The sequence below is a fragment of the Dermacentor albipictus genome, chromosome 10, assembly GCF_038994185.2.
Source record: "Dermacentor albipictus isolate Rhodes 1998 colony chromosome 10, USDA_Dalb.pri_finalv2, whole genome shotgun sequence".
Lineage (NCBI taxonomy): Eukaryota > Metazoa > Arthropoda > Arachnida > Ixodida > Ixodidae > Dermacentor > Dermacentor albipictus.
In genome coordinates, this window is record NC_091830.1 from 69793775 (window position 1) to 69806355 (window position 12581).

Here is a 12581-nt window from a genome sequence, read left to right on the forward strand (position 1 = left end):
TCCACGTGCATCTACGCAAACATAAATAGGTTTTTAAAATATTCTATTATTACACAGTTAAATATTTACTTATTCTGGGAATATTCGGTATCTGATTTTCGAGTTTTTTCAGTTTCTGCTAAAGCTGTCGGCGCCAGAATAACATAGCCTTTGAGATTACTGTCAATGCATGGCGGCTCTGACGCATTATAGCTTTCGTAATCGCTTTCAACGCATGCAGCCACCAAAAGCGTAGCCTTTGAGATTTGTTTTTGTTACCTATAATGATATTATTGTATGCACAATTGAACACTGCAGACAACTTCCTGTTTTAAGAAACCAGCCAAAAACAGGCGCACACAGGAAACATACGAGAAGACAGGAAAGAGGCTGGAAGAGGCCTGTCTTGTGTATGTTTCCTGTGTCCGTCTTTTTTTTTGCTGGTTTTTTTCTTAATACAATGCACCAACTAGCCCAACAACGTGTTTTACTTCCTGTTCCAATGATAAACCTGAACCTACATGTTAGGAGGTCAGGACCAAAACTCTATGATCAGGAACTTTTCATAATGAGGGGTAACTTGAGTGCTTGGCTCTAGGTCGAATAAGTGGCTTCAAATGGGCGCTTATATATTCTGCTAGTCATCCACAAGCATTTTTTTAAAGCAAACTACAAATTGTTTGTATGACCCACCGATAGAAAAAAAATCGTATTTTAATACTGCGATGTTAAAGTGGGCAGAATTTATATCAAGTTGGAAATATATTTATTTTGCTTTGAAAAAAAGAATGAACTGTGTCCGATAGAGAACAAAAATAAACAGATATAATATGAACAAACTAAAATTTCCGGCAATATATTTATGCTAGTTTATATATAACTCACTAGTGTATATCCTGGGCATGCCTATTTATGGACAGCCAGCGGACGTTCAAAATGGGATGTCCCATGGACATCCCGGTGGGATGTCCTTCGAACATCCAAACAGGATATGGACTTTTCATGTACGTCCCACGGACGTCCGTGTTGGATATCCGGATGGATGGACGTTGGGACTTATGGTGGACGTCCCACGGATATCCGTGGTTACTTGGGACGCTGAGATCGTTGATGAAGTGAAGAACTGTTTCTCATCGAGAACGAGGAAAAGGGGTTTATTTACAGAAATTAACTCAGTCTAACATGACTGCTTGAGAAAAAGAGTATCAGTCCAACATGACTGCATGAGAGAAGTGACTCAGTCTAACATGACTGCTCAAGAGAAGTGTGTCCTCAGCATTCGCGCAACCACAGTTTTTATACACTCGATCCGCCGGTCCTACGACGCGGCGACTGTTCGTTTACACATCACCAACTCGCAGCTGCTCTGAAGATCAGTTTACGTACACAAAGGCAACCGCGCTCTGTACACAGAGGCAACCGCGCGGGGTGCCGTTCCGGGAACTACCGGAGCCGATCGAGGGTCGCTCGTTGTTCTGCGCCACTCCGAAGCGTGAGACGCACCAAAATACGTCGTCCCCACGGCAGCTTGACCATGCGTGTCAAATCAGCTCCGCGTTGGGGAACTCCGGAATCATTGTTCACACACGCCGAACTATAGTCCCGTCACAATGTCGATGGGGCGGGTGGAAGGCGGCGGATTCCAGCGCAAAGGCCGCTTCTTTGAACGCCTCCCAGCTGCAGCGACGGAGAGGGAGAGGTGCGCGTCGTGTCGCCCTGTCGTAACTGTGTGGCAATCTTGTTGCGCAACTCGCCATTCTTGACAGTGTTCACAATCTAATGAGAAGTTAGTGCTTCGGCATTCTTCCAGCAGCAAGTTCCCAGTGACACTTTAGCGCATTTTTTTCTCCCGTCATTGGAACGTGCAGCTACATGAAAAAAATAAGCTTACGTAACAGCTAAGATTTCCAACGCGCGAGAAGGTGCACACATCGCTCTCGCTTTTGGCACACTCAACATCGTCGTTGCCGCCGTTGCCGCCATCGTTTTCCGTATCGGCTGTCGGTTCGAACATGTACGGCGAAAATACAAGCTGTCCGAGACAGCGAGAATGTTCCATAATGCTTACAACTCAGCTATGAAGCCGGACGTATTCTGAAACGTTCGCCGCGGCGAACTTTTCGCACTGGCCACGCCTCCGCCGTTGCGGCGCGCGCTGAATGGCTGCTTTGACAAAACCGGAAATTCACTTGCGCCACCTGAATTTCCGGTTTTGTCAAAGCAGCCATTCAGCGCGCGCCGCTACGGCGGAGGCGTGGCCAGTGCGAAAAGTTCGCCGCGGCGAACGTTTCAGAATACGTCCCCTGGCCAGGGGACGTATTCTGAAACGTTCGCCGCGGCGAACTTTTCGCACTGGCCACGCCTCCGCCGTAGCGGCGCGCGCTGAATGGCTGCTTTGACAAAACCGGAAATTCAGGTGGCGCAAGTGAATTTCCGGTTTTGTCAAAGCAGCCATTCAGCGCGCGCCGCAACGGCGGAGGCGTGGCCAGTGCGAAAAGTTCGCCGCGGCGAACGTTTCAGAATACGTCGTCTTCAGCCTCGCTCTGGACGGCGACTGCCGCCATTGACGTCACAGCGGCTCCGACCAATCACGGACAACAGCGGCGTTCGCGCGATACCCTGAGGCGCTGGTGCGCGTTTTCATGAAAAAACAGCCGCTTGCGCTTGTTTCCGCCCTTTTTGAACGAGATATTCGTGTTCAGGGGACTCAAAACTGTAGAATGCCACAGAGAACTAATTTTTTTCGAAAAGTGTTTCAGCTTCCCTTTAAAGCTTTAGCTCGGGTGCTTAAAGCTTTAGCTCGGGTGCTCCTATCTAAATACATGTAAAAGGAGAATTCGTTTTTCACGGCAATCACTGCGCCAAATTTGGCGAGGTTTGTTGCATTTAAAAAAAAAACTTAACTGTTGGTTTCGCATTTTTTATTTACGTCGTCAATATTTTATTAAAAATTGGAAAAATCGAAAATTTTCGAAAACGGAACTATCAAATTTACAACTCTGTAACTCAACAACAGAATACGATAATAGAATGCTGTGAATTGCATCTAATAGCACATCTAAACCGGACAAAATTGATAGGTCACACATGAATCTGAAAAAATTTAGCAATGTGGAAATACAGCTTTTGCAGAACCCTTGTGAACAATGTAACAAATTCACGTAAGATACAAAATGACGTATCTAATTTGTCCGCTTTCAATGATCTAATGGGTGCCATTTACAGAACCGCGATATCAATTCTTTATGCAGAGCTATAAATTTGTAAACTTCGTGCTTCTATTTTTTTCAAACGGTCAAATATTTGAAGATCGTTTTAAGAAAACTCAAGCCCTAAATCGAAATTCCGCTTCCGACAGTCACTAGAATTTAACTGTCTCTTCCAAATGCAACAGATTTCATTAAAATCGGTCCAGGGTTTATCTCATAAAAACGTTTTTGCGTTTTACATGTATTTGAATAGGCCGCGTCGGAGTTGGGCCCGAGCTAAAGCTTCCTCTTAAGTGAGCCTCGCCCAAGCCCTCATAACCGCCAGCCACTGTTCCTCCACGAGGCTGCAAATAGTTCGTACTTCAAACTTTCCCTGTTATCTAAATAAGGTGGCAATCACAAAAATAAAATTATAAGCGCGTAATTTTATACGTTTTCATTTGTCTATTATAGTGGAACGGCGAAAGCCTAATTCTTTGCTGAATTGAAATAATACACTTGATTCACTGAAACTATTTACTGTCAAGTTTCACTTTAGTTGGCGTTGAAGTTTCACGAGTAAAACAGGCTCAGCAGTGAAATGAACTGAACTGCGGTCTTTTCAAGAGTGAAATGCTCAGACTCATACACATTGTCCATGTCTGTTGCACATCTCATCGCTTCCGCCGATGAACACTCTTCAAGAACAGCAGATGATCCGGAGGTATCAAGTACGACGCCATTTTGAAGACGTCACATGACGACGACTTTGCTTCTGTGATTGGCTAGCAGAGTAACAGAACGCTATGCGGTCCGTGTGCCTCATTTGCCAACTGCTGTTAATTTAAGTTGTATACCTTATGTTGACCCTTTAGGTTGTATCTTGCCACACAACGATAATCGTCATCTGTCTTGCTTGCATTTCCTTCCTTTAACGCTGTGAGCCCGGCACTTCCAAGTAACGAACGGCATGCACATTATCAGCATGACAGAGCATTCTCGACAGGAAAGTAGCGAGCGCAGCGTTTTCAAGAAACGCAAGGAAGGCAGATGATTCTTGTTGTGTGGCAAATATACACCCCAAAGTGTTTACATTTGTTTAAGAGTGTACTACTATAGCACTCAAATTAATGTAGGCAAAGAATGTTTCAGCCTGCCGAAATTTTGCAATTACCGTTTTCTGTATCAAAACAAGCGCGCTCAGTAATTCGGCAGGCAGTCCATTTATCAACGGTCCACAGCGCCACAAATGAAATGCAGAGTTGGTGTGCTGAGCCACAACCACTCACTGCAAGGTTCAAGGGTGCACTTACACCGCCGAGGCACCTTGCCAGGGTGCACCACTGTGCCTAGGGGAAGTCCTAGGTGCAGAGAAACTTGGTTGAATGGAATAAACCCATATGGACACAGGAACCTCTCTCTAGCAGTGTATGATGGCATGAACTGCAGGTAAACTCAAAGTGAACTATGTCAACCATAGAAACAGGTAGGTTTACACCAAATCGGACCAGTAGTCACTGAGGCCATGGAAGACGGGAAAAACAGAAGGCCAAAAAAATATCTGAGGGAGCATCAAGTCACGCAGCCAGCCTTGGCAAGTGAACGCTCCGTGAAGCCACAGTGGCGGCCTAGCACGTGACCTCTTGTGTCGAGATCACGGGGCAGGAATCGAGAATTGCAGAGGTTTGGTTCCCAGTAGCTATGCCAGTAGTTTTTATTCAGTGCGCGCTTGTTCAGCTGCCTTGCCATGGCTCTGCCTGCACAGCAGATACACTAAAAGCAACCGCGCAGCTTGATGTGCAATCACGCGCTGGGCCACCAGGTTTGGCTTCCATCTTTTTTCTTTCTCCATGACAGAGACACTCCCCACTCCCCTTGCCCTCCAAAAAAAGAAGAATGACTTCTCCAGGCTAACCAGGAGCTTTTGTCATCAGGCAACACACAGGAGACCATTGAAAACGAACTTCATTTACTTCAATTCACCAGGAATGTACAACAATTAGAAAATAGAAAAAAAAGAGGGGGCAAGGGGAGAAGGTGATGGAGGAGAAATGATGAGGTGCCTTGCGATACACTGTGAGCAACCAATGTCATTCATTCATTCCAACAGGACCCAAGAAGAAAGGCAGCATCTGCATTGTAGAAAGAGAAAACAAAATATTTCCAAAATTAAACATTTTTCTTCCTACCTACAAGATGCAAAGGAATCAAGAAATGAGGGGGTCTTGGTAACAAAAGCAGTCACCGACACCAATGCAATTATGTTGGATATCCCAACATAGCTTCCGATCGGTAATTCATGGAATATGGTCATTACAATGTATTTATTTGTGAAAATATAAAGAACAGTAGCACCAAGTTGGTCTAGACATCCACATGTATTTACAAGTGCAGCCTGATGTCGAGTACAGAGACATAATGAACTTTCGCCACAGCTGTGAACAGGTGGGTTTATCGGCTGGGTCTTCTTTTCAAACGCTAACAGAATTTTTAAAAGTCACCTGTGGCATAAAATCTATTGAGTTGGATCAATCGAACAGGGAGACATTAACTACAATGAAAATCAGTATGCACAGCTGATTAACTAACAAACTCTCATTTATCATATTGTGAATTAATTACATTAGTGCACATTTTGCAATATACAGATTGAAGCCAGTGACAGCGATGAAAATGGCCAATAGCATTTTGGAGCAGTTTTTGTAGCATTAAAAATGACTAGTCTGAATTGTTATCGGCCTGTGCTTCACTATTCCTGTGCTTAATCAACCACCATGCTAGAAAAACAAAATGCCGTACGTCCCCAATGAATCATACAAAGGCACAAAAAGCTCATGGCAATAAAGTCAAATGATATGCAGGTTGACAATTCGAGCACTTTTATTTTAGGCCTTAAGACGCTTAGCTAGTAAAATAGCTAGGGCAGTGTGAATAGTTATTTCTGAGAGTGAATCGAATACGGATTCAATCATGCCAGAAGTGAAACAAATATAGAATAGCTTTCGTATAATGAACAGCTGTTGTCACAATTAATATAAAACAATGTTCACATCCTAATATTCTTAAAGTTAGCATGTTCTTGCCATTACATAGCATGTTATGAAGCGCTGTTTATTAAAAGCACAAATGGAGCATTAGGACCAACAAGTAGTTTTTTCGCATGCACAGGACTATTTAGAGAGGGGAATGATCGCTGTATAGCCTGTAAAGTATGGCTACCTAAGTGACGTAGCCTACTCCACAACAAGCTCTTATGTTTTATGTCTATACCATGGCCGCGGGGGTGAGAATTTAGTGTACTTTTGTTCCAATTTCATGTTTAATTGGGCACAGTTGACGTTTTGAAATATTCAAAAAGTGTTCGCATTTATGGATACAGTAGTTACAACTTGATTCGAAGATTGAATTGAATAGGACACTATCTGATTCAATATTCTAAATTTTCGAATATTCACACACCCCTAAATATGGCCGAGCTACAAGTTCACTACAAACGCGACATGGAAAAGCCGCCAATAACATGCAAGGGGGGCAAGTTTCAGTTTGCCGTGTGCACCATGACACAGCTGCCATGCTGAACGTGCAAAGTTCGCATCGTTGGTTGAGGAACGCCTCTCCCACCGAGACTACACCACTGGTACGAAGACACGCCAACAACACGTAATGGGCATACTACTAGGCCTGACACAACTTTATCCAAAACCATGCACAATCCACAGATATGGTGCACAGCGTTTCTTAATAGCTGAGCACAAATGTGCGCGAGCGCGCACTGGATTGAATTAGCTCAGTGACCTTTCAGCTCATTTAGCTTTATGAATGGCAGGAGATGCAATGGCATGCTTCGCATAACGTGGTGGCAACCACCGCCCGATGTTGACCACAAATCCTGTTCGCTGTGGCCTTAGAGAGTGTGCGGCACGTCCTGGAGCAGTTTTTCTCACGTAGGATGGATGTAACTGCTTTAACAGGATGTAGCAGATTGGGGCAATTGTCGCAGTATTCCCACCACTGCAGTGATCTCACTAGGCAATCTACATCAACTTAGAACAAATTCTGAAGCTAGCACCAGTTTTGAAATAAGCACTGTCAAAGCTGTGGTATGAATGCTGTCGTTTCACTTACTTTTTAAGAAAATGCCTTTGTGCACATTGAAGCTAAAATGTTTCTGGAATACCAACGCATTTTGTAGCAAACACTGAGAATGCATATCTTGAAACTAGTGTCATCCTCAGAATTAATTCCAAGTGAATATGAATATGACTTTCAAAGTCACCGGCTGCAATTTTTAAGTTTAAATATCGTGTCATAGCAATGACTAGTTTCAGTAACCTAGCACAAGAAGTTGCACTGTGCTATATGCCACGTGTGGTTTCAAGGTGCATGCATTGTGTTGTCTAAATAGAAGCGCAAGGCACAGACAATGTTTAAAGTTGCACCACTGGCTTGTACGTGCTGAAATTTCGCACACGGGCAGCATTTCGCAGTGGGCTCAGTTTGATAGCACGTATACATGAATTACTTCTCTGTTTCATCTAATGATAGGCCTGCTTGCAAGTCATATGCAGCAAAAGCACTAAACAAAAATTTTGCTGCCGTCGATGTTTGCATGGTGCTTTTCACTTTGTACCAGGCGGACGTAAAGCTTGTGTCCTAGCAAGCACTATGATAAGAGCCACCTTTCACCATAGCAGTGACAAATGGCATGATAGTTTCTTTTTTCCATATGGAATTAACGTTTTAATAACGGCAATGTTCTAGCCACACCTGCCAACCTGTGAACATTAAAATCTGTAAAAACACTCGCTGACATGACAAAAAAAGGGAGCAGAAGGCATTTGTGTTTATGTTGGCCTTGGCACAAGGCACAGACCTGGCATGCATACGGACTTTATTTACGGTTGGATGCAGCGCCTAGGCAGCAATAAACCAGGCACAGAAAAGACATAAGAGCAATACAGTGCCTGACTGACTTTTTCAGAGACTGCTTTTTGTCGACATAGCCTGCTTGAGGAAGTTGCCTCAATATACATGCTTGAATGAAGTAGTCCTCTGTTTAGCACCTTGCATCGCGATCACAAAAGGATGATGCAGGCACCCTTGCAACAATCTTGCTCACCCCTCCAACACCTTTGAAACATGTTCGCAAACAGAATCTATTCTTCGTAAAAACTTGCCGCCACCTTCATAGAAGCCCAAATTCGTGAATGTTATGACAAATTCGAGAGCGCTGGCAGGTATGCTTCGTCCGGAAACAAGTCTGGAGCAATGTCTCGTTACTGAACAACACCAATGCATGTGTCAACTGAAAAGAAATCTGCTCTGCCACCAGCTCTTCTCACTGCACAGATTTCTTTGGCTTGGCCAAACAACATGTGCTGTGACAGCGACGTCAGTATGCGTGGCCCTTCCAGCATAATTCATTTACAGTCTCCAGTACTAGGTTGAGCGTAATACTGATTAGTCACTATGAACCATTTGGGCCAAAGCAGGAAACGCATAGAAAACGTATACATTTTCTTACTGTCAAGGCACCATGGGTTGCCATGTTGCTAGACGTATATGCCGACCCAGAGGAGCAGGAACAGAATGCCGAAGCCCAGGAACACTGCGGCGACTAGAGAGATGATGAGCTCCTTGAAGAGGTCTCGCGTGAACTTTGTTGAGGTCACCTCGTAGCTGTACGCACGTAAGAGTCAAGGATGCACTTTAAACCGCCAGTCAACGATGCTGGGATACGCTAAGCAGTGCGCCTCGAAAGCTATCCTCATGGCATCCAATATCATTAGTGCAGCAATAGGGCCAATGTGTTTTAATGCATCACTTCTAATTGGCATGGCACTTTCAAACAAAATTGGCTCATGGAAAGACATGCTGTCCTCCAGAGGCTGAACTTTGAATTCGAGACGGCTGTAAAACGGGGCACTAATGGCAGATCCCTATGCAATATTGTACATTGTAATTAAGAGAAAGCTGCAATACTTTCCAATACAGAAAACAATGCCAGAAATGTCTCAAGCCAATCAAAACCGTTGACACGTTTCACTGAGAACACACTCGTAGCAGGCTTGCAACACATATAACATAGCGCTTCATGTTTTTCACTTATGCGCACAGCCTTGAAGGAATTGACAGGCAATTTTCAAGTTAAATATGGGAAGGAAACATTTACCATCCAGAACACCCAATCTTGTGACTGTCACATGAAAAGTGTTGCGCGAATTTTTTTCAAGAATTCTTCCAATTGCGGTTGTGCTCAAGCAATTGCTCTAATGACTTGTGCGCTGCAGCAACTGTGCGTCAGCTTACAAATGGAGCTGAAAGGAGATGGAACCCTAGCGTAAAAAAAAGTTAATCTGCTGCTTGTTGGAGGCACTCATTGCACAATTCGTGCCTTCAGAACTGAATCATTTCTCCAAGATACATACGTGGTTTTGTTGAGACCTGTTTTATTTTTCTCTGGTCAAGCTGTCTACAAAATCAAAATTACACTACTACATGCGACTTGGGTGTTCCATGAGTTGCTGCCGTCACGCGTGCACTTTCATGACATGGTTTGGTGACATTTTGAAGCTCAAAAACTTAAAAAAAAAAAGAAAATCCACACATGTACCAACCCACTTTTGCGTGCCCACGTACAATAAGGGCCACTCCAGTTCTGTTCGTTGACACGACAGAAGGCGCTCCTTTTTAGCACGAACAGTACTGAAGCGCTGTGGTATGGTGCTACTTCGCCTAGCTTTGCATGACTTTCTGAATGATTTCAAGTCAAAATATTGCACGTAGCTGCTTAAACTGTACCCAATCCTATCAATATAAAGCCCAACCTTGTTTCACCACAACCTCGTATTATGCTTTGGTCAACTCTCTTCATGCAGCCAATAATTAAGTGCAATGTGCCTTATATTGTAATGGCAAAGTCACTTTCATGTTTAATAACAATGCTAACAAACACAATTTGATCTGTTATGCAAAACCTATTTTTTATACTGGTGTCCCACAGCCACTTTTGATCGCGATCGAGCCCAATCGACGAAATGCTCGACTACGACTGACTCCATCTTGTGGCTTGCGCAAAGGAGCCAATCGCGACCGAGAAATTCGATCCACAACTGGGCTCGATCGCAATCCCAACTGCGCTGGGTCACACCTGTATTAAAGGAAAAAAAATTAAATTAAGGGGTTTTACGTGCTAAAACCACTTTCTGATTATGAGGCACGCCGTAGTGGAGGACTCCGGAAATTTCGACCGCCTGGGGTTCTTTAACATGCACCTAAATCTAAGTACACGGGTGTTTTCGCATTTCGCCCCCACTGAAATGCCGCTGCTGTGGCCGGCATTGGATCCCGCGACCTCGTACTCAGCAGCCTAACACCATAGCCACTGAGCAACCACGGCGGGTTCGTATTAAAGGAGGCTGGGCGGAATGACATGAGGGAACACTCCATGAAAATGACCAGGCTTTGGTTCTTGTTAGGCACACTTCTTGTAGTTCGACAAAATGTGCTTCTTTGCTACCCCTGCAGGCTCTCGTGCGATTAAATGCACTCTTGTAACATGCAAATATTTTTTTGCTGGAGTAAATGGAATAATGGCAGTTGTGCTACATGCCCTCACAGGATGGTGACACATAAGAGTGCTGTTGTACATATACAATTCACTTTGCCTAAATACCTTACAATGTGCATTGCGCAGTGAAAATTTGTTGGCACCTCAAGCGCATTAATATTTTTAAGAATTTGTTTATTTGTTGCCAAAGCTTCACTGCTTAGTTTTTATGGTGTTTATGTTGCCACTGGGATTGGTTATCACAGTTTGTTATTACTTATCATTGCCATCAGCATCTACATAATTTTAATTGAGAGTTTGCAAATAGAAAAATTACATTTGAAAAAAAAAATACAATCGCTTTTCCCACGTCAACTGCCGCGAATGTTAACGTTTTCATTGTGCCACTGGGAAAGGTAGTCACTGGACATAGGTTGTGGGTACCTACGGCCTAAAAGCATCACATCACTTTCGCAAAACACAGACGCAGCAAAGGATACACAAAGAACCAGGCCATGAAGAACAGGCCGATGCCCATGAGCACCAGCGTGAGGTGCGGGTAGACAGCCGGGTTGACCGGGCTGACATACTTGTACATGTGATCGATGCCCAACTGAAACACGCAAGCGGAGAATTCAATGTCACGCACTGCGGGCAACACATACACCCATGCTTCAAAGAAGAGGAAGTAAACAACCTCAGAACGCTCAGAACCTCAGAACGTTCTGAGGTTCTGAGCGCTACGTAACAGGGAACGGCAAAACACCTAAGCTACGTGGACATGGTTTCTCAAGTTTCAGCGCTGATAACGGGGGCGAGAAATGCTCCAAGCAGCGTTTTTCGACAAAATTAGTGTTCCTATCAAGTTTGGACTCTTTACATACACACAGGACTAATCACAAATACATATTTGGCCAGTGAAATACGACTATCTTGCGGCATTATTGTCCAGTATTGAAATGCCGGCTCATTTGATGCCGTGTTTATGTAGACGGCGTCTCGAAACCTGCGCCACGTGTACGCCATAGCTTCACGATCTGAAGACAAAGCGATTGACTTTCTGCGTCTGCCGATTACTTCTGCCTCCTCCTAAATTCAGAGCGAAGCTCAAGGCTGACAAAGAACGCTCAAACCACGATATTTCAACGCAAAGGAACAACTTACCAAACCGATGGTTGCCATGTCTGCAAGTTGAGTGACGTCGACGTAGCCGTGGAACGTAGCGCCACATTGGCTTCTGTTGGAACAAACACAGTCAATAAAATCCAGTCTTCTTTATGACACTAAATTCATTCAATTATAGAAAGTTTTTTTTTTCCAGCATAAGTAGTGGCATAGTATCTGATCTTACACACACAATTTACTAAGTGTATATTACAACACTCAAGCAATACCTTCTTTGACTCAAGGGACAGTTACGCTATTTGCAGCCGCCATGTTCGTGCAACTTTTGTTTCGTTTTTCACACGAGTTTCTTAAGTTAAGTACTCACTTGTTTGTTTTGCTAGAAAATTCATAGCAAAGCGGATAGGCAGAAACGCTTTGCTTGACGACGTGCTCATCATTTGCAGATTAAAAGTGCTACAAATAATATCGTCTTCGTGATCGTACAAATAAAGCAACTCTGCAACTTTTCACGGAAACAAATCAGTGGACCCGAGAGCGGTTTATTATTTCTGGTTAGTGTAGTACGTATGATTTGACGATTCGAAGGTTTATGAAATGCACAACTTGCCGTTCAAAAGGCTTGCAGGGCCAACTGAAACTTTTGCTATGTATTTTAAGCCCATGTTTTCTCATGCTTGCTCCTCACGCCATGAGGAAATTCGCCGTCGGCGGCCATTTTCAGGTCAAGTTCGACAAGC

General features: G+C 43.9%; 1 protein-coding gene across 1 annotated transcript; it reads right to left on the bottom strand.

Annotated features, from left to right (window-relative positions):
* Nucleotides 1-5119: 5119 nt before the first annotated feature.
* On the bottom strand, nucleotides 5120-12531 carry kud (oligosaccharyltransferase subunit 5 kud). The gene is made up of 5 exons (XM_065428675.1): nucleotides 12452-12531; nucleotides 11881-11953; nucleotides 11217-11329; nucleotides 8692-8846; nucleotides 5120-5299 (listed from the first exon to the last, which is right to left on the bottom strand). Exons 1-4 carry the CDS (start codon nucleotides 12514-12516, stop codon nucleotides 8720-8722), a joined length of 378 nt encoding a protein of 125 aa, XP_065284747.1. The 5' UTR covers nucleotides 12517-12531; the 3' UTR covers nucleotides 5120-5299; nucleotides 8692-8719.
* Nucleotides 12532-12581: the final 50 nt, after the last annotated feature.

What these genes read in the sequence shown, in the direction of transcription:
- kud (XM_065428675.1), bottom strand. Translation starts at nt 12,516, where the DNA reads ATGAGAAAACATGGGCTTAAAATACATAGCAAAAGTTTCAGTTGGCCC. An exon ending in ACATGGCAACCATCGGTTTG is followed by an intron (nt 11,330 to 11,880) that starts GTAAGTTGTTCC and finishes TGCGTGTTTCAG; the next exon opens with TTGGGCATCGATCACATGTA. An exon ending in TTCATGGCCTGGTTCTTTGT is followed by an intron (nt 8,847 to 11,216) that starts GTATCCTTTGCT and finishes ACGTGCGTACAG; the next exon opens with CTACGAGGTGACCTCAACAA.